Source organism: Numida meleagris, chromosome 7 (assembly GCF_002078875.1).
Source record: "Numida meleagris isolate 19003 breed g44 Domestic line chromosome 7, NumMel1.0, whole genome shotgun sequence".
In the NCBI taxonomy this organism is placed as follows: domain Eukaryota; kingdom Metazoa; phylum Chordata; class Aves; order Galliformes; family Numididae; genus Numida; species Numida meleagris.
Genome location: NC_034415.1, coordinates 16,652,687 through 16,680,627, shown reverse-complemented (window position 1 = coordinate 16,680,627; position 27,941 = coordinate 16,652,687). Strand labels below are relative to the sequence as shown.

At 39.6% G+C, this 27,941-nt stretch overlaps 1 protein-coding gene across 11 annotated transcripts in view; it reads right to left on the bottom strand.

The window, feature by feature from the left end:
• The window catches only part of TTLL7 (tubulin tyrosine ligase like 7), an 81,455-nt gene that overhangs the window by 47,099 nt on the left and 6,415 nt on the right, over positions 1 to 27,941 (bottom strand). For 3 of the 11 annotated variants that reach the window (XM_021405635.1, XM_021405642.1, XM_021405640.1), the window contains exons 1-2: positions 15,126 to 15,225; positions 8,463 to 8,503 (exon numbers count right to left, since the gene is read on the bottom strand). Coding sequence is in view for 2 of the 11 variants with exons in the window: in XM_021405634.1 (XP_021261309.1) it covers positions 8,463 to 8,503; positions 15,126 to 15,628 (544 nt within the window). In the remaining 9 variants the exon portion in view is untranslated. The other 8 variants (XM_021405638.1, XM_021405641.1, XM_021405636.1 and 5 more) reach the window with 7 other exon arrangements.

Genomic DNA, 27,941 nt, shown 5'->3' with positions numbered 1-27,941 from the left:
ACTTTTTAAATTAAAAAAACCTGAAGTCAGAAACAATGCATTATGCATTTTACGGTATCAAAAGGAAAATAATTGAAATTATTTTAATAACCTTTTCCCACTTTTTTCAGCATTTTTAGAAATGATTGGTCAGTAATCACTCAGCAATACATGACCTCAGTTTCAAGATACTTCATGACATAACTGATGAAATTTAAAAGACAGTTTGGGTTGTGAAGTATCTGAACAGTCAGTTTCTAAATCATTTGTATGAAATGCTATTTTTCACATCTACTCTATTGATAAAAACATTCACACTTTTTATCTCAGAATATACTTCAACATGCGAAAAGCCCATGCACATGAGAACAACAAGCTAAAACATTAGAAAAACACTGAGGAATGAAATGCCGGTCTAAACACACAGCTGCATGACGTTGGCTAAAGATTGTTATCCAAGCTTTAGATGAGTTCATACTGCCACATGCAGTGTTTGGAAAACTTACTCAAAATAACTTCATACAGAGCATGAGGAATTTCTTCCACTATATATAGCAGAAATTGCAGCAAAAAATCAAATTTAGCCATGACTTATGATGTGAAATGAATTTTGTCATAAGTTTGGGCAAGATGTACACTGGCAAAATTATCACAGCATTACTTATATGCATATTTATAATAGCAAAAGAGAGAAGAGAGAATAACAATTATATAGCAGACAAGTCACATCTGTGGTAAGAAAATGTAGAAGTGGACAATCTGAGCTGCAAGATCTTTGTTCATTTCTAGACAGAAGCTATCTTTAAAAGCTCACTAATGTAACAGATTATGGTTCTTTTATGATTTCTGCTTTGAAAGAAAACAAAAACATCAGCCTCATGTCTGTTCAGAGAAGTTGTGCAAATTAACCCTGAAACCTGTATTTATCCAACAGGTAAGAACAAGCAGAGTCTTAGAGGTAGATACGGTGTTTGACACTGAGAACAAACAGAACTAAAGCTGGCAGGTCATTATGAGGCTTTAATGTTTTGGACATCCTCAGCTGAGAAGGTGCCCTGAAAGTCCTCCTGCTAAAATTAGATACAAAGGAGGTGAAAGCGAAGCATCTGTCCTCTTTATGGGCACTGCTAGGGAAAAGCAGCACTGGACACAATGACTCACTGGATACTGCATGTTATCTCTTTCTCAAGCTAAGAATGCCACCAGAGTACAAGACATGTTTAGTTCCTGGGAATAACACTGAAGTATGTCTGTTTGCCAACTAAGGGCTTGTATGCACATTTACAGATTCCTAGCAGTTGTTCTGCAGCTGTATTGGCTAAAAGCTTTTAAATTTTCAAAAAATGTCAAAATAAATAATATTTCCCTGTTAGAAATGGCAGCCTTTACTAATACACCTCGATTTACAAGCTATGATATAGCAATAAAAATCAAGCAGCTTGCAGAGCTGATGCAACTTATACTTAGAGAAAAATACCTGCCCAGAGTTTCTATAAAGTCATGATACTCTGAAATTGGTCCATAAAACTCAAATCTACACTATGTTGTTGACTTGCTCTTTTTCTTCATATATTCTAGTCTCTAGAGTAGAATGCTCTTCAGATTGTGTAATAGGGACCACAAACACCCAGGCAATAATGTTTTATCTACAGACCCAATGTTCAACACCGTAATAGAAACTCTCAGCTCCCACTCTTACTGACCACCAGCCAACCAACTTGGCTGGTTGTCTGTTGGCACACATACACAAGTGGATGGTAAAAATTTATGGTGACCTTTGGAGTACTCTGGGGACAATTAGGCCATATGTAAAAGAAAGTGACTGGATTGAAGTACGTCTTCTATTGACAGGACTATGGATGAGATATTTTAATCATCACAGCTGAAGTACACGCTCCCCTAATAGATGTCAAATCTTCTTTCAGAGACACTTGCAGTCTATTTGTCAAAACTTCAAGGATCATTACTCTAGTCTGTATTCAAACACTCCAAGATTCTGACTTTTCACAAGCACCACTCTATGTTGATTCTCCAGGAAAGCTGCACTATATTCTGCCTTAAGCCTGTATGTAATAATTCAAAACCATTTTGCAATTGCTTCACTTGTCTTTGTGTTACCCATCTCCAAACAACCATTTCACTGAATACCAAAACAGCAACAGTACTATACTAGAGTCGATTATCTGAAAAATTTTATGCAGGATGCAGTCTGTTACTTTGTTCCTGCTGGAACCATCTTCTTTCCTAGAGGAAAATAGCTCCAATGAAACTGTAGCCCATGTCTTTCCTCCCACTGTGCCATGTGATCGCTGCAAGGCAAGGCTTCTCTGGTGGAATAGTACCCAGAGCACTCACTCTGTGTCATGGGCTAACCCATGGGAGCTGGAGACTTGCTTGTACTCAGACCTCCATGCTCCATATGTTCCCAGCACAATGCTCTGAGAAGTTCCAGTTCTGCAGCAAGAAAACATAAGGCAAGGCTACTGAGGGGGGAGTAACCTTCCCAGTAAATATACAGCAGTTCCTCAGGCTACAGTTTAGGCATGCACTTCTCCAACTGGGGGAAAGCATCCCTTGGGAGAGACAGGAATATCTAAGAGCAGTTGCTGAGGATCTACAGCTGGAAGGAGGAGATGGTTGCCCACGAACAGAGCACTGAGATGCAACAGTGCAATTTTATAGGTGCTGGAAGCCTTGAGCTCCCATGTTTCCCCTTTTTGATTTTTATACAGCAGAAATCACCTCCAAGTTACTTCATACCCTGTTCCAGGTCATCCCAGGCACCTTTTTCTAAGTGCATCTCTGGATCTGTCACTATTGCCCAGTGGCATCCCTGGTCCCAGCCCAGAGAGCAGCTAGCCCAGGTGTGGTGAGGGAGGAAGGCCCAAGTGGCACTGCTGCAGGCAGCCCCCACCACTCAAGCCAAATTTCCAGTTACCAGGTAAAGTGTTCAGCAAACTACTGCACGCTGCTGGACTATGATTACATTAAAATCTGAGACAGTCCCTGTAACTATGCTTTTAGTTATAAAATAAGTAGAAGCTCTAACTTGTTTTCAGCCACAACAATGCAGAGGCATATCTCTCTAGTAACCTACCTGAAAGGTCTGTTTCTAAGAGACTGCTTTTGATAAGATGGAATAAAATATTCTGTTTCCAAACTGGGACTGACAGAGATCACTTAACCTTGGTAACTTATCTATCTGAGCATTTGAGCTCAGATGGAAAAGGATTACAATTCCTACCATATACAATTTCCCTTCTGAAATCATGATATGCTGAAATTGGTGGAGGCTTGTTGCTCATCCATACTGATTTAGAAGCAGCTGAATGAAAATGATTAACCTATAAATGGACAAAGTCTCATGAAGAAGAAATTAATACGTCCGCATCAAGTTAGCACATTCTTATACAAATGAGCACTTTGAATACAAACATTCCAGTGGAAATAAAAGATGAGATGTTATCTTTAGAGGTGCCTGGCAAGGTGCGAGAAAGCCAGCGGGAGAGCCAGGCTTCCCACAGCCCTGTCCTAGAAAGAGGTAGAAGAATATATATATATACACACACAGAGAGAAACATAAAACACGTACAAAGGTTGCTCCAAAAGCAATGTCTCCTATATGATTACGCTGGCCCACGATGTCAGAGAGAGGCAAGTGGTGGTATGGCAGCAGAGGTTGAGCCTTCCCACCAATATCCCGTTACATTTTATTGCCCTCTGACAGATGGCAGCAGAGGGGCAATCTGACATGGAAGTGCAGATGACGCAAAGGTGTGTCACTAAATTCCTCCATGCAGAAAAAAATGGCACTCACTGACATTCATCAGTGCTTGCTGAACATTTTATGGATACCAAACAGTGGATGTGAGCACAGTGAGGTGATAGGTCATGCATTTCAGCAGTGGTGACAATGACGGTGGGTCACCCCCGCTGGAGCAGACAGTTACGAGCGCAGCATGCAGGTTCTTGTTCATTGCTGGCAAAAATGCACAGCTAACAGCAGTGACTGTGGTGAAAAATAGTGTTTTGTAGCTGAGAATTTGCTCTGTCAAGTAGCGTTATTGTGCTCTTTGTATCTGGTGTAGTTTCCATGGAAATAAATAAGAGGCATTAGTTTTGGACCAACCTACATATATATATGGTTGTATATATATATATTATTGTGTATATGTTGTGTATATATATATATATGTACATGCAAAGAAAAAAAACAAAAACCAACCAAACAAAAAAAGCCATGAGAGCAAAGGCCAGGGAATCTAGGAGGTCCTTCCTTGAGGTAAGGTACTCTTGCTAGAGGGGTAACAATGTTGCACTCAGTGATCAAGACAGATGCTTGAGTCCATCAGAGGGAACAGTTTGAAGAAGATACACAGAAGAAACAGGACAAAGTTAACAGCGACAGAGGCAATGAGGATGCCTGGGTGCAGAGCAAGGTACAGTGGGAAGATCAGTTTTCATAATTAATGGAATACTGCATGTTTCCTTGGTTACAAGGGGGTCACTGTAGGGAGAAAAAAAAGAAAACTCCTTTTTGCTATTACAAAAATAAAGTTTATCAGAAGAAGTTATTAAGCTCTCCAAAAGATATTCTTCTGGTCTAGATTACATAAAAGCATTTTTGAACAAACCATTCTTTCATTTCCCAAGTTATTTGTTCCACAGTGCTTCCACATGACCTCTGCCTTTTATGATCCTTCACTTTCAGTCCTGATGCAGTATGGAGCTGAAAAGGTTATTTTTCTAACACTAAATAGTATCTTGCATGCCATCAAGTCCTTTTTTTCCCCAAAGAGCAAGCATCCCAGAAAATGGTTGACTTAATCAGATCAAAATAGAGACTGGGGGAATCAAATTCAAACTTAAAATAAAATAGTGCAACTTCAGAATCTTAAAATCTCACTTAAAATCAGTGAGATTCTCCAAGGAAGTGAGGATCCAATCAGTAACTATCAAACTGCTACTGTGTACCCAAATAAAAAGAGGCTAGTTTGCACACGTACATTTAAAATAGATGTAGTTCAATAGATTTGAACATTAAGAATGATAGGATTATTTACTAACAAATCACACCATGTTTGATAGCCAGTTTAAAAAGCTACAAGGCCATGTATGCACCTAACTTTACAGTCTGACCTAAATAACTAAGATTTTTCTTTCCCTTAGATCTGTATTCACTGTAGTAGTGAAGGGTTTTCCTACTTACTACATACTTGCTTCAAGTTGGTGCTGATGGCCTAGTAGCAAACCAGCCTCAAGTTCAGGGACACACAGCATTTCTACAGACCTCCGTGTATTTCAAGAGCCACACCTTAGCTCCACATGAAGTCTGTCCCACTGCATCTCACATTTTCCAGGCCCACAGATCATCAACATATTTTGGCATTTCTGGAGGCAAAATGTAATCATCACACATGGCCCACAAATACTCTGACAAACCGACACAAAAAAATGTTTAGCAACAAGGACAATACTCCCACAGCAGCCTGAAATACAAATTGGTAGACATTTGCCTGCAATTTCAGCACCTAATGTGAAAATGCTAAACAAAAATCAGGACTTGAATGTGTTACCAAGCGTACTTGCATGAGACATCTATTCAAAGCTCTCTTTGACCATGAAAGTATCAGAGAGGTGTTCCTACATGATCACTGACTTGTTTATTGTATCATACTGCCACTTCCTACTATTGTTCAATTAGCTCAGCTTCACTGGAAGTACCAAGATGCTTGTATGAGGACTGCTAACTGTCCTCCAGTATTGTAATGAACATGCTATGTGAAAAATACTGACAGTTGGTCAACAACCTCACTAGGACTACTGCAACAGCATTCAGTGGTAGTAATACTTTTCAAACAGCTGATAAACTGGCGAGAAACTCCAGAAACTACAAAGCACTAAGCAAAAACAAGCTTTCCTCCCCACAGTTTAGTATTTGGGCCTTAATGTGGTACTGCTAATTTGAAAATATTTTTACAAATGAAAACAGGAGAAATTCAGCAGTTGGGAATGGATGTGAATCCTCAGAAGCCTCTCTAACTGCAATTGACCCGATTTATAAAAATTCCTCTAAAGGCAGAATTGGTTACAAACCCCATGTTATGCTATTTTAATTAACTGTAGGGGGATCTAAATAGAATTCTTGTCTTCATCACTAATGAGAGGTGACTCCAATATCCTATTATAGGAATATTTTGTATCTGTATTGCTCACCTACAGACAAATACAGCATGCAGTCAGAAAGTCTGGAAGAATAACATGCCTTAAATTTTGAACATAAAGTGAATACTTGGAATGCCCAAAACAAACAAGAAAAATGATGTGCACTGGACTTTACACACACTAGCTTTAATTTTTGCCTAGAAAAGAAAATAAATAAACCATCAGATTTGTCGACCAAAAAGTAATTTTCCAGGATATTCAGAATAATATACCTTCTGAATCATAACCTGAACCTTACGGTAATTACTGAACAGTTTATTTATCAAAACAGGGGCCATATTGGCAATGGCATTGTAGGCTTTATTGTAGTTTAAAATATCTACAAAACCTGATGAGGTAAGTAACCGAAGCATGCATATTTCCCTTCACAACCTGAATCACAGCAGCAGCACAGATCCAAGATTAGAACAATATCACAGTTAGTCCTGTCCTCATCCATCTTTGTCAGGTCCCAAAAAGAAACACTTAAAAGCAATTGGCTCTGGAGTGTTGTTCAAGCAGCAAAAAGCCATTGTGTATTGGTTAAGAGCTACACTCCAGAAATGTACTGAAATAACAGTCCTCAGTCAGAGGCTAGAGCCATGCGGTATTTAATTCATTTGCAAGATTCAACTTGATTTTTCATTGCTTCAATCTTAAATTTGAAAGCTATAGTCCTAGTGAAGCAGAAGGGCATAAATGTATACAGGCAAATACATGCTGGCTGCAAAGTTAGCTGGCTTTCAAATATTCAAAAGGAAGAATTATAGTCATTTTTTATGATGCTATAATAAACCTCCCAATGAATTAGAACATGGTTGAAAAGTGCTCTGCTTTTTTTATTTAACATACTATCTTAGGCTGAAAATTACAATGTTTATTCTTCTGTGCCTATGACAATATTTGTCTCAAGTCCAGAGTGTAAATGCAAATAAGCTATATATTACCGGATATTGCCCAATAAAGTAGGCATGTCTATTGAATGTTGTGGGCTTAAAATCACAGTGTGTCAATTCCAGACCAGCCCTGAAAGCACAGTTTAGGTATATAATCAAAGCACAGGTCAACATTGTCACCCATCATGGAATGGCTTAGGTTGGAAAGGACCTTAAAGGCCATTCAGTTCCAACTCCCCTGCCATGGGCAGGGTTGCCACCCACCATATCAGGCTGCTCAGGGCCCCATCCAGCCTTGCCTTGAGCACCTCCAGGGATGGGGCATCCACATCACCTCTTGGCAGCCTGTGCCAGTGCCTCACCACCCTCTGAGTAAAGGATTTCCTTCAAACATCTGATGTAAATCTCCTCTGTTTTAGTTTAAGATCATTTCCCATTGTCCTATCACTATCAGACCATGTAAAAAGGTCTGTCTCCATCCTGCTTATATGCTCCTCTCTAGTACTGGAAGATCACAATGAGGTCTCCCCAGACAGAACAAGCCCAAATCCCTCAAGCCTTTCTTCACAGGAGAGGAGGTGCTCCAGCCGACTGGTCTTTGTGGCCCTCCTCTGGACCCACTCCAACAGCTTTCTCTTGCTTGTCTATTTAAATGAAGTCACCACAGCAGAGTTTACAGTTCTAAACAACTTAGCTGCCTCTTAATTTCTCTCTTTCTTGACAAAGAATATACACTTCAAGTATCACTTCTCAAACTGGTCAGTAGTCTAGAGGCAGTGCTTCATATTTCATAGCTCATTAAATAGTTATATTCACAGGTTCAGAAACAGACATTACTGGGCAAGCAGTATACAGATATATAGGAAAAGCTATATAGATATGTAGGAAAAACTTCATGCTGTTCTCCAGAAACATATTTTGCATAGCTAACGGATAAAATTTCACTGTATTCAGAAGACACTCGTGGATTTCTCTCTTTATTGTAAGGGAAGATAAACTGCAGCTATGAGATGTATGAGGAATTGAGAAGGGAAAAAAAAACCAGCACCTGAGAAGAACAAGAATCTTAGAAATGAACTCATACCAAAATATGTACAAAACACATACACTAGCTTCAGCTGGAACACTTATGTCACTTAACATAGCCTGCAGTAGAAAGCAATAGTGGGAAAAAATGGTAGCAGCATGTGGCAGTGTACATATATATACCAAATTCTTCTGCATGCAAATTATCGATAAGGATACAAAATATATATTTATTCATAATGAAATTAACCAACAAGATTACATCCTGCAAAATGAAGCCATACCAGGACCTCCCACTGAAATGGAAACTGATTTAAAATAATTCTGCAGTAGAAGTAGCAAAATGTAATCACTTACCTGTTACTGTTTCATTACTGAGGCTGTTGGTAGAGTCAGGCCTGTGGAAACAGATTTTTCTATCAATAATTGACAGGTGATATAGTTTTAGGCAGCGCTCATGCACCAGGGAAAAACATGCTGCAGTAGCAGCTCCTTCCCATTTAGCCTCACCCTAGCACTTTTGGGATGTCTTTCTTAACCCTTTTTAGGTATTGTCTCTCTGTTTTGAGTAAAATGAAAAAGGCTGATACACGCTCTAAGAAAAGAACACAATATTTTTCCACTTCACCTAGTGTGTGACAAGAGCTGTGGGAAGCAAGTCAGTAGGATTTAGTCATAACAATAAGCTAAAGTGAAGTTAAATCTAAAAACAGAAAATGACTCAGTGACTGGGAAGGAGTTATACTGAAGACATGAGGTACTATAACAAGAACAATGACTTTTCTAAATGTAGAATTAAGAGGTCAAGACCACAAGAACACAAAACAGTAGCAGAGAAGCAAGCAAAGATAAATGGCCCATATGCTATAAGGAAAACAGTTACAGTTCTCTTCCTGCTTCATACTGACAGATTTCTGAAGTTACCAAAAGAACAACTGACAATTTTCCAAATGCTGGGATTACCCACATCAGCAGCGTACTTATATCAACATGCCATAAACTCCAGCTTTCACACAGGACCTTTCAAATGAGAAAATCCCAAGCTCTTTGTGCCAAACAGTAGCATAGACAATTTGGAAACGGTGCTGTTTTCTATGTGACATGATGCTTGAGCCAGTTTTAGAGCATTCAAGTCCCTTATCACAGACTGCAGGACCAGACAAGGCCAACACGCTGCCACATCTGTTCCACAAAGACGAAGTATTGCAGAGTCCGACTGGGAGGGACATTCACATAAAGAGCTTGTAGTCCTTCAAGTTGTTGTGCCATTCTTTATCCTATAAAATGCAGAATGAAGCCGGGAACAGCTTCCCCACTCCATGCAGTTTATAAATTCCAAGAGTAGACATTCTCTCTAAAACAAAGAGAATTTCTTTCTTCTTGCACATCCAAATGATATAGAAAACCAAACAAGTATACATGCACATTTGCACTGCAGGTACCAAGAAATAAGGCTCTGAAAATTCAATGGCTCTATCACAGTTTGTTGCTATTTTCCCCCAGTTCGAAAGAAATGTGGTTCTCTCCTTCACATGAGGTTAAAAAAAAAAGAAAAAAAAAAAAGGTACAATGAAGTCCCACAGGTGACACCACAACAACATTTATTTCGTAAATATGAAGACGGAATGGTGGATTTATTTTTGTAACTGCTGATCCCTAAAGTGTAGATGTTTGAGCTAGTTCCTCTGTGCTGCCTTCACAGTCAGCCTACAGACGGCCAGTGCTGGCAGCTGCTGGCATCTGTACTGGAGCTGCATAAACACTGGTGAGATGTATCCCATCCAAGTTGCTCAGTATGAAAATGTTTCTCTGCTTAGGAGGAAAAAATAACAGAGGGAAGGAGAATTAAGGCCTCTACTTGTGCCATGATTGAGCAGGTACCTCTTCCAAAATTTAAGCACTGAATTCAGTGGTTGAAGCCCTGGGCTGGGTGGCCCCTAGACCCATGAGCAAAGACAAGGCAGGTGTCCCAGGGGTGTCCTTAAGGCCTCTGAGCACAATTTTCTCTTTGGGAATCTTTCCTGAAGTTCCTTTACACGGAAGACTTCTCCCTGTGGCTGCACATACTGTCACGGTCCCCAGTTTCTTACACTAAGCAGATATGGACAGCCTGCCTCTATGGGACTGAGGATCTCACATGTTCCAATAGCTGCAACAGCATTATGTGCTTATGACCCATGACTGACTAGAATTTGAATCTTCTTTATCAATGAAACTAAATGGTGTGCTGGCTACCTGCGTCAAACGTTCCCAAAGACTTGCTCAAGAGAATATACATTTTTTTAAATTTTCGTTTCACATACATTTTACTTCATTTTCTCAGAAAACATCAAAAACTTGTTTTCTATATGTTCTTGCATTCATAAGTGCTGTTTTGGGCAGAAAGGCTGCAATGCCCTTTCATTTTCAGAACTAAAGGCAACAGTGGAAAGTAATACGCAGGAAGGTTAAGTAACTGGTTGGAGTCATTAACTGCATAATCTCTCAACTGGTATCCAAAATTTCAAACCTAACTCATTTTTATTTTATTTTTCTTCTATTTCTTTACTGTTAGGATATAGATATAGAGCATTCACAAGATGTTCCACTTTACTGAAGTCCTTGCAACAGTCCAAAAATAGCAGTGATTCCTGTCTCTTCATGCAGTAACATTTTTACTCACAGAATATATCTTCTCCATCCCTAGAAATATTCTTTTCAGCATATGCTTCAATTTTTGAAAATGGTACAGAATGTACCAAACTAAGTCATGTTCTCATATCACTCTTCTTGATTTTTTTAATTCAAATTAATGCACAATTGTTAATGCTTGCTAGTATTTCATAATCTTTTGAAGACTTCAGACTGACAAAAAGATAAAAAGTTACAATAACATTATATCCCTTAAAAAAGGCACACAAAATAAGATGTTATTTAGAAGGGTGTTTTTTCCTTGGTTAAAAATAGCACATTTTTAAGACCTCTTCAATCAATAATTAATATCATGCATTTTAGAACATACCTCCTCAGCCCAGAAAAGCTTCAAAGGATGAAGCAACACAAATTTCACATTCAGTCAACACGTGATAGCTACCCATAAAAACCAAAGAAAATGCACAGACTTCCATCACATAGCTCTGCTATATATTTTTCAGGAAAAGATCATTCTAGGCAGGCAATGAAGAGCAATTTTCCCAACAAATTTCACAGTCTTCTGCTCTGCCAGCCCACTCTTTTTTGTGTTCATAACTAGTATCTAGATATCTTTGCTTCTTGACCTGCACAAATTCAGTATGAAACATATGATTCCATTTCCTTTTGCCATACTCCAGTGCTTTCACTGCACCCTATAGGGATATTACCATGCTGGTTTTCATGTGCTAAAAATAAAACAAACACATGTCAACACAAGGACAAAGTTAGAAGGAAACATACTTTAATGTAACTATAGAAGAATATATTTAGCATTTTGCTGCTAAGCAAGGATGAAAATAAACTTGTCAACACATAGCTGTGTCTAACTGTGAAGCCCACACCCCACTCAATTCTTTCTGCAGCATTTATTACAGACAAAAGGCAGATTTAGTTTTTCTTTCTTCTTAAAAGCTACTGTTAGTGCTGCTGAACCAGGAAGAGGGTTCTGAACTGCAGCACGAAGCACTGCATCTGGCATCCATTTTTCTAACAATTAACAGTACTGTAACCATCCAGAGTGCATTTGAGCAGAGGTGCATATTAGGATTCTTTCTGGAATCCTTCCAAAACAAAACACAAGCATAAATGAGAATTGCCATGCCACTAATTCCACAGAAAGAAAAGTGGGGAAAAAAATAGTCCTAAATAAGAATGGAGTTTGCTTTTGTATTTCTTTCAATACTATTGTTCATCTGGTCTCACCGTAAAACAGTACTATTTCTATGTTACCAGAGATGAATGCTGATCATAAAAACATGTGGATATATTCTTAAATATTATCTTTGAAGCAAAGCTGTTTTTAAAAGGTATACCTATGTTTTTAATGTTTTAAGCTATTTGAACTTATACCTTTAGAACGTGAAGACTTGTAACTATAAACATGCATCTTCATTTTGAAGATCCTGTATCCAGATTAAATCTGAGACTGAAAGCAAGTACCACCACGCTTGCTTTATTTAGTCCTTTAAAACACAAAACCAAAAAATTACTCTGTTATGCTACAGCTTGTTTCCTGTTGTAAGGAATTTAAGGCAAGAGCAAAAGTATCTATAAATTAGTATAAATTAATGTGGTAGTTGGCATACTGCTTTTTAATATGTACATGAACAGAAGGCAATTTAGACTCTTTTGCAAGCAATAACTTAGGGGGCAAGCAAAAAGCAAAGACTTTAGATCCTTCAGAATCTGTGGGTTCCTGCCTATACCACCAGAGAGATGAGTATCTGGTAGAAAAAGGCAGCATGGAGCCTCCAGGTCTGAAAAAACTTTCAGCTCTAAGAAGGGTAACTGCTGTGGAATAGGAAAATTTGCTCAAATACCCAACCAATACAGAGGTTGACCACTTTGGTATGTCAGTGTCTTTCTCTCACAACCACTCTCAGTTACAGATTTCTCTTATCCACCACTGTAGTCAAGATCAAAGAATTCAGTTCCAAATTTCAAATACATTAATATTTTAAATATCAATGTTAAAAAGGTTCCAGTAACCTTTAAAGGAAAGTCATAACGCCTGCAAAAGGAATAGTTGTGAAGTTACCCCATTCTGGCAGGGTTTTAGGTGAGCATTAATGGAGCTGTAAAGAGCTTCTTCCTGCTTAAATAAGGCACAATTTAAATCATGCTGCTGGAATTCAAACAGTCCCAATTAACTTCCTCAGTGTGCAGAAAATAAAAGGGAAAATCAGGCTAGATATGCTGAAGCTCACAGGAAAAAAATAAAAATAAAAAGAGCTAATATCTTCTGAAGATACAATGTGGTACCTATGTATAAACAGTCAAAGTTAAGAAAATCCATTACATCCACTCCCATTGGCTTCATTTTTCTTCAGGGACTGATACAAAACGTATCAATATAATTTCAATGTCTTTATGGATTTAATTTTCATCTTTAAATTAATAATGTGTTCTTAATAAATATTAATGTACATATCTGAAAGTATCTATTAACACAAATTATTACATAGGGAAAAAAAGGAAAACATCAAACAATAGAAAATATGGAAGTACAAGAAATTCCTAATTTGCCATATGTATCCGACAGACATTTTTAAACAGATAATAAGTATCCCACAGATGGAGATTTCAGTCTTTTGATGCTGACAGTTCAAAGCAGGGTCCTTCCACAGGCACGCTAGTCTGCCATGTTTCATCTTCAAAAAGATACTTACAGCTTTCATGGTAACCATGAAGTATTATGAAGATCTTAGGCAAATTCCTGGCTATACAAAAGACTTCAAGATGGTTTAATGCCTAACTGTTCATTGACCACTCTGTTTCCCAGCTTGACAAACTCAAGCTTGTCCACAACTTCATCTGTGCTGCCGGTGTGACACCATTCACTTTGGAAGAGTGCAAGAACAAACCACCACTTGATCACAAACCTGAGCCTCAGATGGCTGAGATGCTTCTGGGCTCACTGGAATGATGGCCACATAGGTGCTGACAGCTCCATCTCCCAACCTCCTTAGCACTTCCAAAGTGATGGGCAGATCTCTATGGATGTGTGTGGCACATATCCCAACTATCAGAATTATAGAATGGGGGCATTTTTCTAAAAAAGAATTCCTATCTTCTACGTGATGTAATTTTCTGAAACATTGTAACAATTGCCTACAGAGAATGCGGCTTCAAATGCAGCAGTTCCCTATGCTGGCATGGACGGCAGGTTTACTCGCCTTCTAGGAAAAGCCGCTGGCACTCTGTTTATATCAATGCTTCCTTAAACAAAAGTAAGATAGATCTCCTATTTCTATGAAAAAAATGACACCTTAGTACTCAAACCAATGGCAAAGCCTTCTACTGAAGCCACGAGACTTGGAGGTAACTTCACAGAATGCAGGGGACAAACAATGCTCACACAGAACAGCACTTTTCATCTTCCAGAGGCAAAAAAAAAAACCAATCTGATTTCTTTAAGTACGATTAAGATCAGTAACAACATCCAGGTATGGAAATCAGCTAAGGCTTTAAGCAGAAAACAATACTGTATCAGGGTTTTCCTGCTCAGTTGGTTTGGGTTTTTAAGTAATAATGAAGCAATATGTTCTACTTTCAGTACTCAAACTGCAAATACATCGTAAGACACAACCATGGTCCGAGCTGAGAGCTGGGCAACGCATCCACATCTCTGTGCCAAGCACTCACCAAGCGCACTCCCCTGTGCATACACTTACACCTCACTTCAACTGCAGAAACTGACAGAAACCTGACAGACAATGCCTTTCGGCTAACAGCAGAAGCACGGGAGGACATTTGAAGTTCATCTCCCGAGATTTAACTCGGTCTACATTTTAGGCTCCGCTGGGTTCCACTGTCAGCAGATTTTGGCACCGTTTTAACCTTCTCTAGCACTGAAGCAGCCCGGCCACACATCCGAGATAAACGATGCTGCACGCGAACTCTGAGCGAGAAAACCGAACGCCTGTAAGTAGGAAGCGCCCGCCCGCTCCCTGCGCTCCGGGTGCCCCACCGGGACACGGGTTTGCCAGGCAGCACGGCCGGCCCGGCCCAGCCCGGGGCCCCCTCAGCCGAGCGGGCTCCCTGCGGCCGCGCACCGAGGAGCCGGCGCTCCCCTTCCTGCATCAGAGACCCCCGGGCCGCGCTACGCCTCTGCCCGCAGCCCAGGGCCACCCTTCCCCGCCGCCCCCCCTCTTCCTCCTCCTCCTCCCTCGCAGGCGGCGGTGCTGAATCACGGTGGGCAGCCGCTCCGCTGCCTTTCCCCGGGGACGGCGGCGCGGACTGCGAGCAGATGGGGCGAGGGCAGGCGGCGGGCCGGGAGCGGCGGTTCAACGGGCGCGGCTGCCGGGAGGAGACGCGGGCGGCAGTCCGGCTCTGCCCCACCGTTACCTGTCGGGCGGGGGCACGGCGCTCGGCGGTCCTCCCAGGGGACGCCGCAGGCGGTGCGGGGCGGGCGGCGCCTCACGAGCGGTGCAGCGGAACCCTCCCGGGATGCAGCATCCGCCCCGACACCCGCCGAGCTGGGCACTAGCAGGAGGAGGAGTGGGAGGGTACGGCTGGGAGGCCGGGAGAAACCATTCCCCGCGAGGGGGCAGCGCCTGGAGAGGTCGGGCGGGGCGAGGAGAAGCGGCCCTCCACACGCAGGTACGTGCGGGGCGGAGGCTGAGGCGCGGCGAGGTGCCCGCAGCGGGGCGGGCGGCGTGGGGCCGGGTCAGAGCCCGCAGCGCACGGCCCCACCCCCCCCGCGGATCGCAGTGGGAGCGGCCCGCGCTCTGCTCGAGGACGGGAGCAGGACGGGGCAACGGCAGCGGCGTTCCAGAAGGCGGAACGCTCGGGTCTCTGCACCGCTGCAACCCAGGCAGCTGCGCTGATTTCCACCAGTTGTCAGACATTTATTTTTTTTCCTTCCCACTTGGCCCGATAACCCACGTGTGCTGAACGGCGGTAGGCCGCTCAGAAAGAGTCAGTCATTTTCTAAAACGTTGTGGAGCCTAGCATAAGGCACATGACCTAGGGAGATAAATGCTTCATTAATAATAAACAAAATGGAGGGGCATTCATCACACAAGGATTTTGAAGAATATTGTCTTTAATATCCAGCAACAAAGAAAGCTGACAATAAATAGAAATTTGCTAAAATGATGCAAAGAGTGTCACGTTGGTTGAAAATGTAATTGTGAGTTATCAGCTTTATATTTTCCCTCCTACTTCAGCATCCTGCAAAGTAAGCTGATGGGTGAATAGGAACAGACTGTGGGCTTCTTGTAGACTCCGGGCTGTATGGACAGAAGACCCCAGAACAAACCCTTCAGGGAACACTGGGGAGATGTCACACCTCTCCTGCGTAGTGTGGATGTGCAGACTGTACAGCTACAGCAACACTCATCGCAGATATGGTCTTTTAAATTGGGTTTAATTATAATTTATATTGTGGCTTTAATAATATGCAGAAAATATCACTTATCTGCTGCTCAAACCATTGTTAGGCTTATCAAAAAACAAACGGGTACCATTTCTGTCCACAAATGCATAATCCCATTGAAATCCACATAATTCCTTGTGCTGGACACTGTTTGTAGGAGTGGGCTTACATTTTACTTAAAGAAATTTCATGCAGAAGCAGAGGCAACGCAGCCCCAGTCTGTCTCCACATAAGCATTCTTAGTTTCTCTCACAGCCATTACAGGACGCTTGTAGGAAAGGTTTGGTTCTCTTTCCATTCGAGCTGTTTGGGATGTTGCCATGGGCTGCAGATGAAGCAATTCAAAAGGCTTGCACTGCACTTAATCTCCAGGTCAGAGCTTGCTTTGGGCCTTCATCAGGTCCTTTGTTTCAGCTGTATGTTCCCATTCTGTACCCTAAACCAGGTCTCTCTGCCCCAAAGTCAAGGCATACCCCTGTGCTAAGTTATATAAGCAGGTAGAGTGCGCGACAGGAAGCTATACCCAGCTGTTGGTCATACCTTCTGTGCAAACCTGGAGCCTTTCAGTATAACCATGCCCCCAGGAGGCAGCTCCAGCCACCTCACTTCAGCTCATCCTTCTGATTTCTGGGAGGGCTGGTGCAGACAGGTGCTGCTCTCAGCTGAGAAATTGCCACCTATGGCACAGCCTCCCAGCAAATACCAGAATATGACCACACAAATGTTTTTTCTCATCTCCAGAATGGGCTTTAAATTGTTTCCCAGAAGCAGATCACATTCACTTTTTGAAATGTGAACTACATTCTGAATCACTCAGAATAGGCACTACTCCCCACCTCCAAGCTGAAATGTTAGAGCTAACAGAATTTAGTAGGCAGTTCCAATGGGGTGTGAAATACCCATATGCCTGATTAAGAACATTAAATAGAGTTGCAGCTTAAATATTGAGCTAGTTCAAATATTGAACATTGATGCCCTTTAGATAACACGTGCCTGGATAATTATTGTAAATAGAACTAGCAGTAAGAAATACCTTTTAGGGCATGGAGAACATCTTATGAATTTCAAAAATGAAGAAATAGGCAAAACAAACAAATGAAACAACTAGAGATAGGAATGAATGTGCTGTCTCAGAAATCTACAAATTTCTATGAATATTTATTTTTCCTACAGTCATTCCACGCAGGGATGCTACACACTTTTATGACCTCAGTATTATAGCAGAAGAATGACAGAGGCAATCAGATCAATCCTATCTTTTACAGAAAGACTATTGAGCACAACTCCCATTTCATCTTTCTGGTTACTAGTAATGTACTCCCTGGATAATCATGGGCACTTAATGCTTAATATATGTAATCCATGTCAAAGCTGGAAAATGTAATTTCTTCATATTAGAAAGGGGATAATTAAGTACTTCAAAAACCACCAGTATTTGTACAGTTCCAAAATACACTTTGAAATGACAACATTTCTCCTGTCCACTCAACCATCAGCTTACAGAGGTGCAGTAGGATGCAACAGGATGCAGTCTACTATGGTCTAGAAATCCTGGAGTTGCATTTTGTCTCTGCAGGTCAAACAGGTTGTAGCTTCATGCAGTTAGTGCTGGGGAGTGCCAGAAAGCCAGAGTTTCAAACAATTTGAGATAACAATCATGAAGTTCAAAAGCTTTGAAACAGATCCAGCATGTAGATATAAGAAGTTTAGCAATTCCAAGTGCTTTCTTCTGTTTGCACAACGTTCATGTTTGAATATATTTACTTAATTTTGCTTTTCTGAACAGGTGCATTTCCACCTTGCTATAAAACTGTGTCTAAACAATCCGCACTGTCAAAAATTACCTGTTTCCTTGAGTCTGACTCCAAAAAGCATTGCCAATCAAGAAACAAGGTTCAGCTCAAGTCCTCATTCTACACATTATTACTCCCTCAGGACTCTCACTACAGGACTTCTCAACAAATATTGTTTGCTTGGAAGAACACCTCCCATTTCTTTTATGATAAACCACCTGCTCAGTGTGTTAGCAAAATGCATCCAACAATCTCCTAGCAGTACCAACACCTGCTAACAAGGTATGGTGTTCCAGGCAGACGCTGTCAGACTGTCACAGCTTCTTGTTCCCTATGACTCTAATTTTCAGAGCACTGTCTGGGATTATCTCCTAGAAATCAATTCTTAGCAAGATGGCTTTTTTTTTTTTTTAAACTATGCATGATCAAACACATGCCATGTACCTGATTGTGTTAATTACTGCTATAAACATCTTTTATAAGACAAATCAATGTGAATGTACAAGCTGCAGCAATACAATATTGACACAGTATTTCATACAATAACTTTTTACAGTCCTCACCATTCCAAACACATGGTGGTGAAATGCAGAACTGATGTAAGCAGATACCATAGTACCACAGGTGTCCATAGACTGCAGTCAGCTACACCAGAACTTAATGGGACCCTGTCAGTTCAGGTGTGTTTTGGAATGGCTTTAAGACAAGAGCACATCTATTTTTAACCGCACAAAATATAATTTCAGGATACCTTTATCTAATTAGTAATCAAAGCATGGAGGTACTTTTTCAAGCAATCCTGTCAAGTTCCCATCTGTTGCCTGTGCTGTTTAAGAGAAAGGGAGTCCGAGAACATCCACAGTTTTGAATGACTTTTTTTTTTATGCCGAGCAGCCATCAAACGAGTAAAAAAAATCTCTACTGCATGGATGCTATAAAACCAAATGAGGCATACTGAAGGAAAATGGAAATTTCTATCTGCTAGTCAACTAAGTTAATGTGGTCATCCAGGATATAAAGCTTTCATAAAATCCACTAATAGTTTTTACCAAAGGCTGCCTATGCTATTGCTGGCCTACAGGCCAAAGTGGGTGTGTGAGCACCTTGTCCTTCATAGCTGGACATGGGAAATAATTACTTAAGCAGTATTGTCAGGAATTTCTGGGAAGAAAAATGGGCGTGCTCCATAGATCAGTTGTCACAGAATGTCTTACAAAATGTAACATACACTTAGAGTAGAAATTTATAACTTTGTTGATTTTCAACTACTAATAAATACAAAGCATTTTACTTTATAGAAATAATCTCCAGAGTTTGTATTCTGCAGAGCATTGCTCCAGTAGCTCACTAGCACATTTGTTTCCGAATTCTTAGGTCCAGAAGCAAGTTTTCACATAAACAAAACTACAAGGAATCCCATGCAATAGAAATACATTATTGTCTTACAAAAAAAAAAAAAAAGATTATGAAAGAGGTAATATTTACTTAAATGTAAATATTGTAAAACTATAGTAAAACTATAGACAATATTAATCTGAAAGTTGGATTTCATTACTTAGCGCTGTTAATATGCAATATATTAGAACACTGATTCGCTAAATTCTTACTGGCTGCTGACTGACAGAACGCAAGTGAAGAGAGAGACCACAGGACAGAGCTCTGAGAAGCCAGTCTCACCATACCCAAAGCAAACGAAACAGAACAGACCAGGAAGTGATAGCCAGACCCCATCAAGACCCCTTATCATAAGGCAGTACCATGGCAAAGAGACTGACACCAAGTCAAACCAGGAAAGCACTCTGTAGGTGAAGATCAGGTCTGATAGTTTCTAGGCAGACCTGTAACAATGAGAAGCTACCTAGCTAACATCATGCTGGGAAACTACACCCATTAGTTAGGGGTCAGCATCAGTAACATGATAACCAGGCTAGAAGCAAACAAGAAAGAAGTATTTCACTAGTAGAGCCTAAGCAGGAACTGATTGCTCAGGGCTGAATTTAAACAGAGCTCCTGAGGGTGTGGGGGAGGCTCCAGGTGAGGCTGGTCAGAGTCACTAAGGCTTATTAGAGCCCTCAGTGGCCTTAGAGGGGCTTGCAGTTTGAATACCTTGCCTTTGATGTTCTACAGTTGGGTGTGAAATATTTCTTTCTATACTATTTCTTGTAAGGAATTATTGTATTGTACACATTGTATGGGTTTAATCAATACTTGTGTGGACATGTATGTAAGAGGTAGGAGAAATGTTGCCTCAGTACAACTTTGTTTTCTAAAAAGCATACCAGGCTTAATAGAGTCATGAAGACTTCACAAGATTTTTACTATTCAGAGCTCTAAAAGTTATTAGACTTAACCTTTTCTGCATTGTTTTGACTTACTTATTTTCTGCTTACTTTATTCTCATTTAAAAGACTGCATGAAACTTAATATGAAATTGGATGACATAAACAAGACTATTTTAAATTCCTTCTTCCCTCTTGGAAAAAGGGAAGGGAGAGTGATATTCACAAGATTCAACCAAAAGTTCTGATTAATCTAATATTTCACTTTTGAGATTCAGTTGCTTTAATAACATTATTCCTTCAGATTTTTTCCTTGTTTAATTACAAAACTGCAGGCTTTATATGTGAGGAATGACATTATGCTATGTTTTTGAGGTGTATTTTAATATTGAGTACAAGCTACAGTATTAACAAAAAGTGAACAGAGAATTATTAAGTACTACAGGCATATGGTGGACTTCAGAGTTAATGTGTTATTCACATATGACCATGTTTACTTGTCTATATCTAGTTCCCACAGACAGAGATCCCTTTACTGACAGCAATAAAGGGGGTGTGGAGAAATATATATATATATATGAGGGGAGTGTATGAAAGAATACTGCACTTGAGAACCAGAATAGTAGTGCAACTGTGTATAGCAGCAATACTAATACTTTGCTGAGGTAACTCTTCATAATGAAATATCTCCAGGAGAGGACAGATTTTAGGTAAACCTTTAATCTCAGTTCTAAAATGTTATGTGGAGGAAGGGGCGTGGAAACACCAACAAACACCTTGAGTTCTAAAATACTAGGGATGCGAGCTCTTTTTCAGCTCTGCAGAACTGTGTGCTGTTCTATATCAGTAAGAATAATCTTGGAAATATCTATCAACTAGCTAACACTTAACTTGCTCAATTGTCTAATTGGCAACATAGTATTGTGAAGAGAAACCCTTTCATTTTAACTCCCATCAGAATCATTTTAATTACCTTTTCGATAGGCTCTTCACCTTTCTAAAGCCATTGCTTCAAAGGTACAATAAAAACACAATGTCAAATTAAAATGATAAGTATGGTTGTCGCATCTATATAGTCAGCTTTCTTATCCCATTTTCTATAAATATTAAATCAGTAAACATTTTTCACAATAGAAAAACAATATAGAAAACAGAAGGAAAAGCTATTATCAGAGAATATGTTTTAATTTGTAATATATGGCCAAAAATAAACAAGTACAGACCATAAAAGCATAAAGCATTCCAAGAAAACATGCAGAAACATGTCCCCCTCCTTACAGGTGGGTAGAGATGCACAGAATCTGACTGTTCCATCATGACCGAGTTTTTCCCTCAAGGTATGCAGCTTTTTGAAGACCACATGTTGTTGTTCTGATGTTGACAGGGGTTGTCCCAAGCAACCAGATAAAACAGGAACATTTAAAGGGGGCTATCATGTTTATGCTATAGCCTCTGAAACGATGAAAATAAACTTCATAGAGTATCCTGCTCATGGAGAAATACATAGCCTGATGTAGGAAAATACTTGCAATACTTCACAACTACTTTTTGTAGCAAAGAAACAAGACTGCTCTAACTAGGCATAACCATGATGACTTTTTGTCTTGGTTCAGACAGTGGAATTTATTTGCTTTGTGTATGGGAACTGCTGAGTCACAGCCTGAAGCACTGATTGAGCACCTGGAGGAAAGACCCAGTCAGCCCTGGGAGCACAGGTGAAGGCAATTCACCTGTGTCACCGGAAGGTGTGGAGCCAGGCTCCACCCCTCTTAGGCCTCATTTAAGGGCTGACTGCCACTGAGGAAGGATTTCTTTCTGGAGATTCTTTCTTGGTGGAAGCTTTTCCCTCTGAACCTAAAATCTTCTGATACAGGTGAGTAAGCTACTTCTCCTCCTTTGTAGCACCTTGCTATGGTGTTGGTCCTTCCACCTCTTTTGTAATGCTTTTTCCATCATGTTGGTCCTTCTGATCATTACACTTTGAATACAACAGGTAATACTAACTTAGTTTAAATTTCTTTATAATTTCATGGGAAAATATCCTATGGCATTAGAAAACCAAATTGTCCAAGAAGAAATGGACTATGTTACTGAGTGGTTATGATTTTTTATTTCAATTATGGTAGAAAACAGAGACCCCATTCAAAATCAGGATCTCCCTCTGATGCAGATGTCTGAATGTATATGAAAACACTTTGTCCCGACTAGAGGTCTGCACGTTATCCTATTCGGAATCATTGGAAAGTGATTTGAGAGCTCTGCATGCGGCAGCCACACAGAGAAGGATGAGCCTTTTTTGTTTATGTGTTGCCAAGAATGTAACAAAAACACAGGTTTTGTCGGCATAAACCGTGCTTTTCCTCTCCAAATGAAACTTGATACCTTCTGTACTCTTTCCTGTCTTAAAAGACTGTAGTTTTTCTGTAGAATGCGGCAAGTTCTACAAGTTCCTTTCTGTCATGACTTCACCTGTTTTGCTTTCTTTGCAGGTATGTACTCCAGCTCTTGTGGCTTCTTTGTTGTCCCATTTTACTATTTTCAAAACCTCTTTTGCACTATTTTAGCCCTTTACCATGGTTACTGCATTCTCTTCTCCTGCAGCAGGTTTAAGAATGCCCTTCACAAGGGATTCTGCTGCCCTCCCTGCGCTTCCCCCAGCCTTTCTCTTCTCCTTCCAAAAACTCCCAGCTGCCAGGGGGCTGCCACTCTCAACCACTAATGGAACTTTCAGAAGCTTTTGACTTTATTGCTTTGTGACTTAGGGATGAAAAAATACATTAAAAGATCATTATCCAAAGCATTTTGCTCCCCCTTCAAACAGGTAGCAGTTAGAAAAGAAATAACTTCTCCTATCCTCCGTAAAGAAAGTGTTTTTAAGGGAAGAACAAAGTAACCTGCAATTTCTTAGCAATTATAAATGCAGGAATAAATTATTTACCCAGGAGAACCATTGCTAATATGTCTTTTGTGCCCATTCAGATCCTGTCCTGTGCCAAACTCGAAGGAACGTATATGGCTAATTATACTCTTTTCTTTGCGTTAAATCTGTGCAATCTCGTGGGAGCATGTAAGCAAAGTGTTTTCTTTAAGAGTTAAAAGTAGTGACCCAGTATCACTGATGGCAAAACCTCTTTTGAGTGTGAAGCAGGACTTCATTTCAGACTTTGCAACAATATATTCCTCCTCAGCAAAGGTTTTACGGCCTTTGCCTCTGAGCGTGTGTGCTCAGGGGATTAGAAATCTTAACTGTAGTTTGCCTGTTTAGTAATGCCCAGCTAGGGCCCCAGCTGATTTAGACATGCCCATGTCCTTACGTCCAACTCTGTTAGTGAAAGTGAGGTCTAATGTCCCAGTTATTTGGATGCAGCAAGGGATGCTAACCATTACCAAAGCGTGCTTCTGAACTGTATTAGCTTTGTGAATGGGTCATAAGTTTGCAGTACAACAAAGTAAAAGAGCAAGTAAGTAGAATGGGATGAGAGAGGTGATGAAAGGAGGCAAAAAAAGGATAGAAAAGGAATAAAGGCAGTATGAGAACAAAGGTATATTTTGTTTAAATCATAGAATAATTTTTATTGTATTAAAAAATAAAGTAGCCAGAAGGTAAGAATTATGGGGAGAGAGATCAGAGGACAAAATAAGCAGCTCTCTCAAGTGACTTACACAAAAAATTGCATCACCCTCAAATTAAAGTGTTGCACATGGCCATAACACAACTAAGTGCAAATATTATCCCTAACAGGATCAGATACCTGTATGGCTATATATTTTCTACTAGAGACCTTGATTGATTGTCTTTCTCAAAAATCATTTGAGAGGAATTACAGCACTGGGAAACAAAAGAAATGATCAAAGGTAATATTTATATGTAGATATTTATTGGTTCATATATTACTTGGTAATAGATCTGCCCTTTGCACGAAGTGGAATGGAGATGCTTCGTGCAAATGTGATGATTAACACAGTAATATCCAGTACCAATTAGAAAGCCTTGTCATTCATATTCCGGAGAAAAACATGTTTCACATGGATACTATCTTTTAAGATGGATTTTAAAAACTTCACTGGAAGCAATATATTTATTTCAACTATTATTAAAAATTAGCTCAATATTTCAGATATCAAGCTGAGTATAAGATCTGTCTTGGAAAAAAAAGGCAGATGGAATTTAAAGATCTCTGAAATGAAAGGAAATTGCTTGAAAACATTCAGTTTCTCTCTTGGTGAACTGGTGATACAGAAATATGATGCAGACTATCAGAAGTAACAAACATCCACTAATATCAGAGTATATTCTGCCAATGGCATTTTAGATTCTGTAGCTGAGATGAAAAACTTTTACATTGATATTTGCATTACAACCGCTTGGAATAGCCACTTTATGTTGCTGAGGATTAGTACAATCTTCTTGGTTAGCACCGTAGATATTCCTCCCTCTGTCTTTAGTAGACAAATATAAGCCAAAAATAGAGTTGCAAAAAATCAAATAATTCAAGTTTTATTCTTGGTTTCTTTTTTCCAGAAGCAAAGTAGTTTTTACTGTTCATTGCGTGATTTTTTTCAATATATCTGCTTCTATAAATACAATACTATAGTTTTCTTTTATTATGATTTGTTGTAATGAAAGGTTACTGGTAAAATGTTCCTTCAGAGGGTTAGCTTTGTCTTGTAAGTGTGAGGAAAAAGGCACTGTGGACACACATGGTAAAGGAACATCTACTGTAATCCTCTGAGACCAGAATGACCCTTCATTTATGGCACTGGCAATGAAAAGGAATGAAGGACTCTGAGAAGAAATCATAGCACTTAGAGGCTCAAACTCTGGGAAATACCAGAAACTACTGATAAAGGACACTCCAATGTACATTTCGAAGCACTGCTATTTAAAACCAAGTCCACTAGAAGATTTTCATTCTGAAAATAGCAAGTGCAGATGGATTTGGCATATTTAAAAGTTGTCAGCAATCCAAGCAAAGCAGGATAGTCGTGAAACTAAATAGAAATGAATCTAAATAAAATGAAACTTATAAAAGTCACATACTTTCAACTTGAAGGTTTAGAAATATTATGTAGTTTATACAGCTGGGGAGACAAATTTTAGCCAGACTATTTTATTTTACATGGTGTAACAATAAAGCGTGTTCTTAGGATAAGAACAACTGAAACATTTATATTTTAAAAACTGACTTTAGAAGGCTCCTTGTTCGTAATTGAAAGAAGACGAAATAAGAGAGAAATGAAATCCTGGGAGACCCCAGACAGAATCTGCCATGGAACTGGTATTTGAATATGCATTGGGCTGGACAGTGCTCTGACACCTTAGATATCACCGAGAGCTCAAAATACAAGAAGACAAAGATATTAGATGCAGAAAAGAAGGCAGAGCTTGAAACCATAACAATGCAAATAAAGCATACAGAAGCTGAAAGTTAAGCAAAAGCTTGTATTAACTTGACAGACCCTGCAGGCACAAGGAGTGTGAGCTACAAGCAAACTGTGTGATGCTAACATCTCTGGCTGAGATGGCTGTTCTCACATGAAGGAAGGAAACTTGCAGAAACAAAAACACAATCATATAACCATGAGAGCAAATGGGACATGTTTTATATATAGGTAGGCATATGTGAACCTCTGTTATTGCTAGGAACTGCACTATAATCCTAAGAGAAAATCAACTGGTTGTAGAAAGATATATGGGTAAAGATACATGAGTAAAATTCAGTTTGCATTTCCCTAGAAAATTGATTGTGTTTCTGTTTTAAAAAAAAAAAGCATCTAGGTATGAATAGTAAACCAGGAAAAACATCCTAGTCTGTTTTTCTATTTTTAGGTAACACTACTAAAGATATTACAGCTGAAAAGCTGATAATGCATTTTAAAGCTTTTAGTGAGACTTTTTTAACCCAGTGCAGCGATATGTAACTGGGGGACACAGTTTACAGGACATACATTTGAGCAGAATACAGTGAAGCTTCAAGTTAGGTCTATCACTACTACAGATAAACCTGACCTGGACTAGTAGCAGATCTGGAGGTTGGTTGCCCTGCCTTGTGGCAGTGGGGTTGGAATTTGGGGGTCCCTTCCAACCCAAGCCTTTCTATGATTCTCTGATTCTATGATTCTGTGACTGATCCCCTCTCTGTTCTTTGGGATCCTAGAAGTTGTTGTCAGCCAGGAATGAATACAATCCAGTACGGATATATGATGCAAATCAACACAAATGGTACTGACACTTTGAAGTCAGACTAACATTTGCTGAGCAGCTATAATCTGTGTATTTGTACCTTATATAATACACTTTTGGAAAAGCAAAACAAAAGCAATTTAAACAAACAATTTAAATGCCAGAAAGGAGGTGAAAAGAGACAAAGACTCACATGTTGCGCTTGAAGATAGTTCACTTAGCCAGAAGCATAAAAAGCTAAAAACATCAAATTTTTGGACAAAATGCTTAATGAAAATGTGAATTTTCTGCCTCCAGCAGAAGTACCGCTGATATTTCATGCAGATCTGTGAATATAAATCATGGCATGAATATCTCTGAGATCAATTCTACATTGTTAATAATGTAGATAATGCTTAGTTTATAAGCATAAGGAATTCTTAGCAATATTCAGATTGCTTAAGTATTATTATTAAATTGGGTTGGGAAAGGTATATATGATGCTAGGAGTTGTTTTTTTTTTTAAGGGGCGTTGTTTCCCCATCTTAGAAACAAGCTCTGCAGATGCAGATCTTCTGTCAAGCAGTTGCATTTGAAATTGTATTCTGAAGAGGATCTTTTTAGAGAACTTCATCTCCAAGATAACCACTGATCACATGGGACAACACAGAAGAATTTATTTCTGGCAGTTCTAGTTATCAGGAATTTTTCAGTAAAGTGCAGTTTGAATGTATTTTGCTTTCCATTCTATTAATACCACCGTGTTTGCTGAATGTATTCAACTTTCTCCTTAGCTATTTAAGCACTGAGAGTATATCCAGACAGCCATGCTTATGTAATTTTTATGATAATTCGATGTAACTGTCAGATGAGTTCAAAGATAATTTCTTAGGTCAGCTTCTGTGTTGCTGACTGAAAGAAGTTTTCCCTTTGACACTTAGATGGCTCTTCCTAGAACACACAACTATGACCAGACCAAAGTGAATATCTTGAAAATACAATGCACAGATATCTGCAATACAGTGCTCCAAACAGAATTTTTATATATATTATATATGTGTTATAAATACTAGCAGTTAAGAGAAATCAAGTGGTGATAACAAGCTCAGACATCAGTGGCTTTTGTCACAAGTGTTCATGCCAAGAGGTGACACAGCATGACATTGCTGTGTGGCATCCAGAAGAAAAGAAAAGCAGGTGAGAGATGTATCTTAAAGTTAACACCTCAAAATAAGCATTGCTATTTTGTGCACTGAGCAGTGATACATTCCTAGAAGAATTCAGTAGAATGAACTGGGAACTGAGGTATCATAAAAATCATTTGGGTGGTATAAATCCATACTTTTGTTGGAGCAAAGGAAACAGATGAAGCAATGAGTACTCCATCATCACCACACCATCAGAGAGACTGATTTTGTTAAAGCATGTGGATCTGCTTCAGTTTTTGCAGTTCATGACAGAGATTTAGATAACAATAAATTTTAAAACCTGGAATGATAAAGAACAACAGAAACTGAAATGCAAAGCATTATTCTAACGAACATGGGT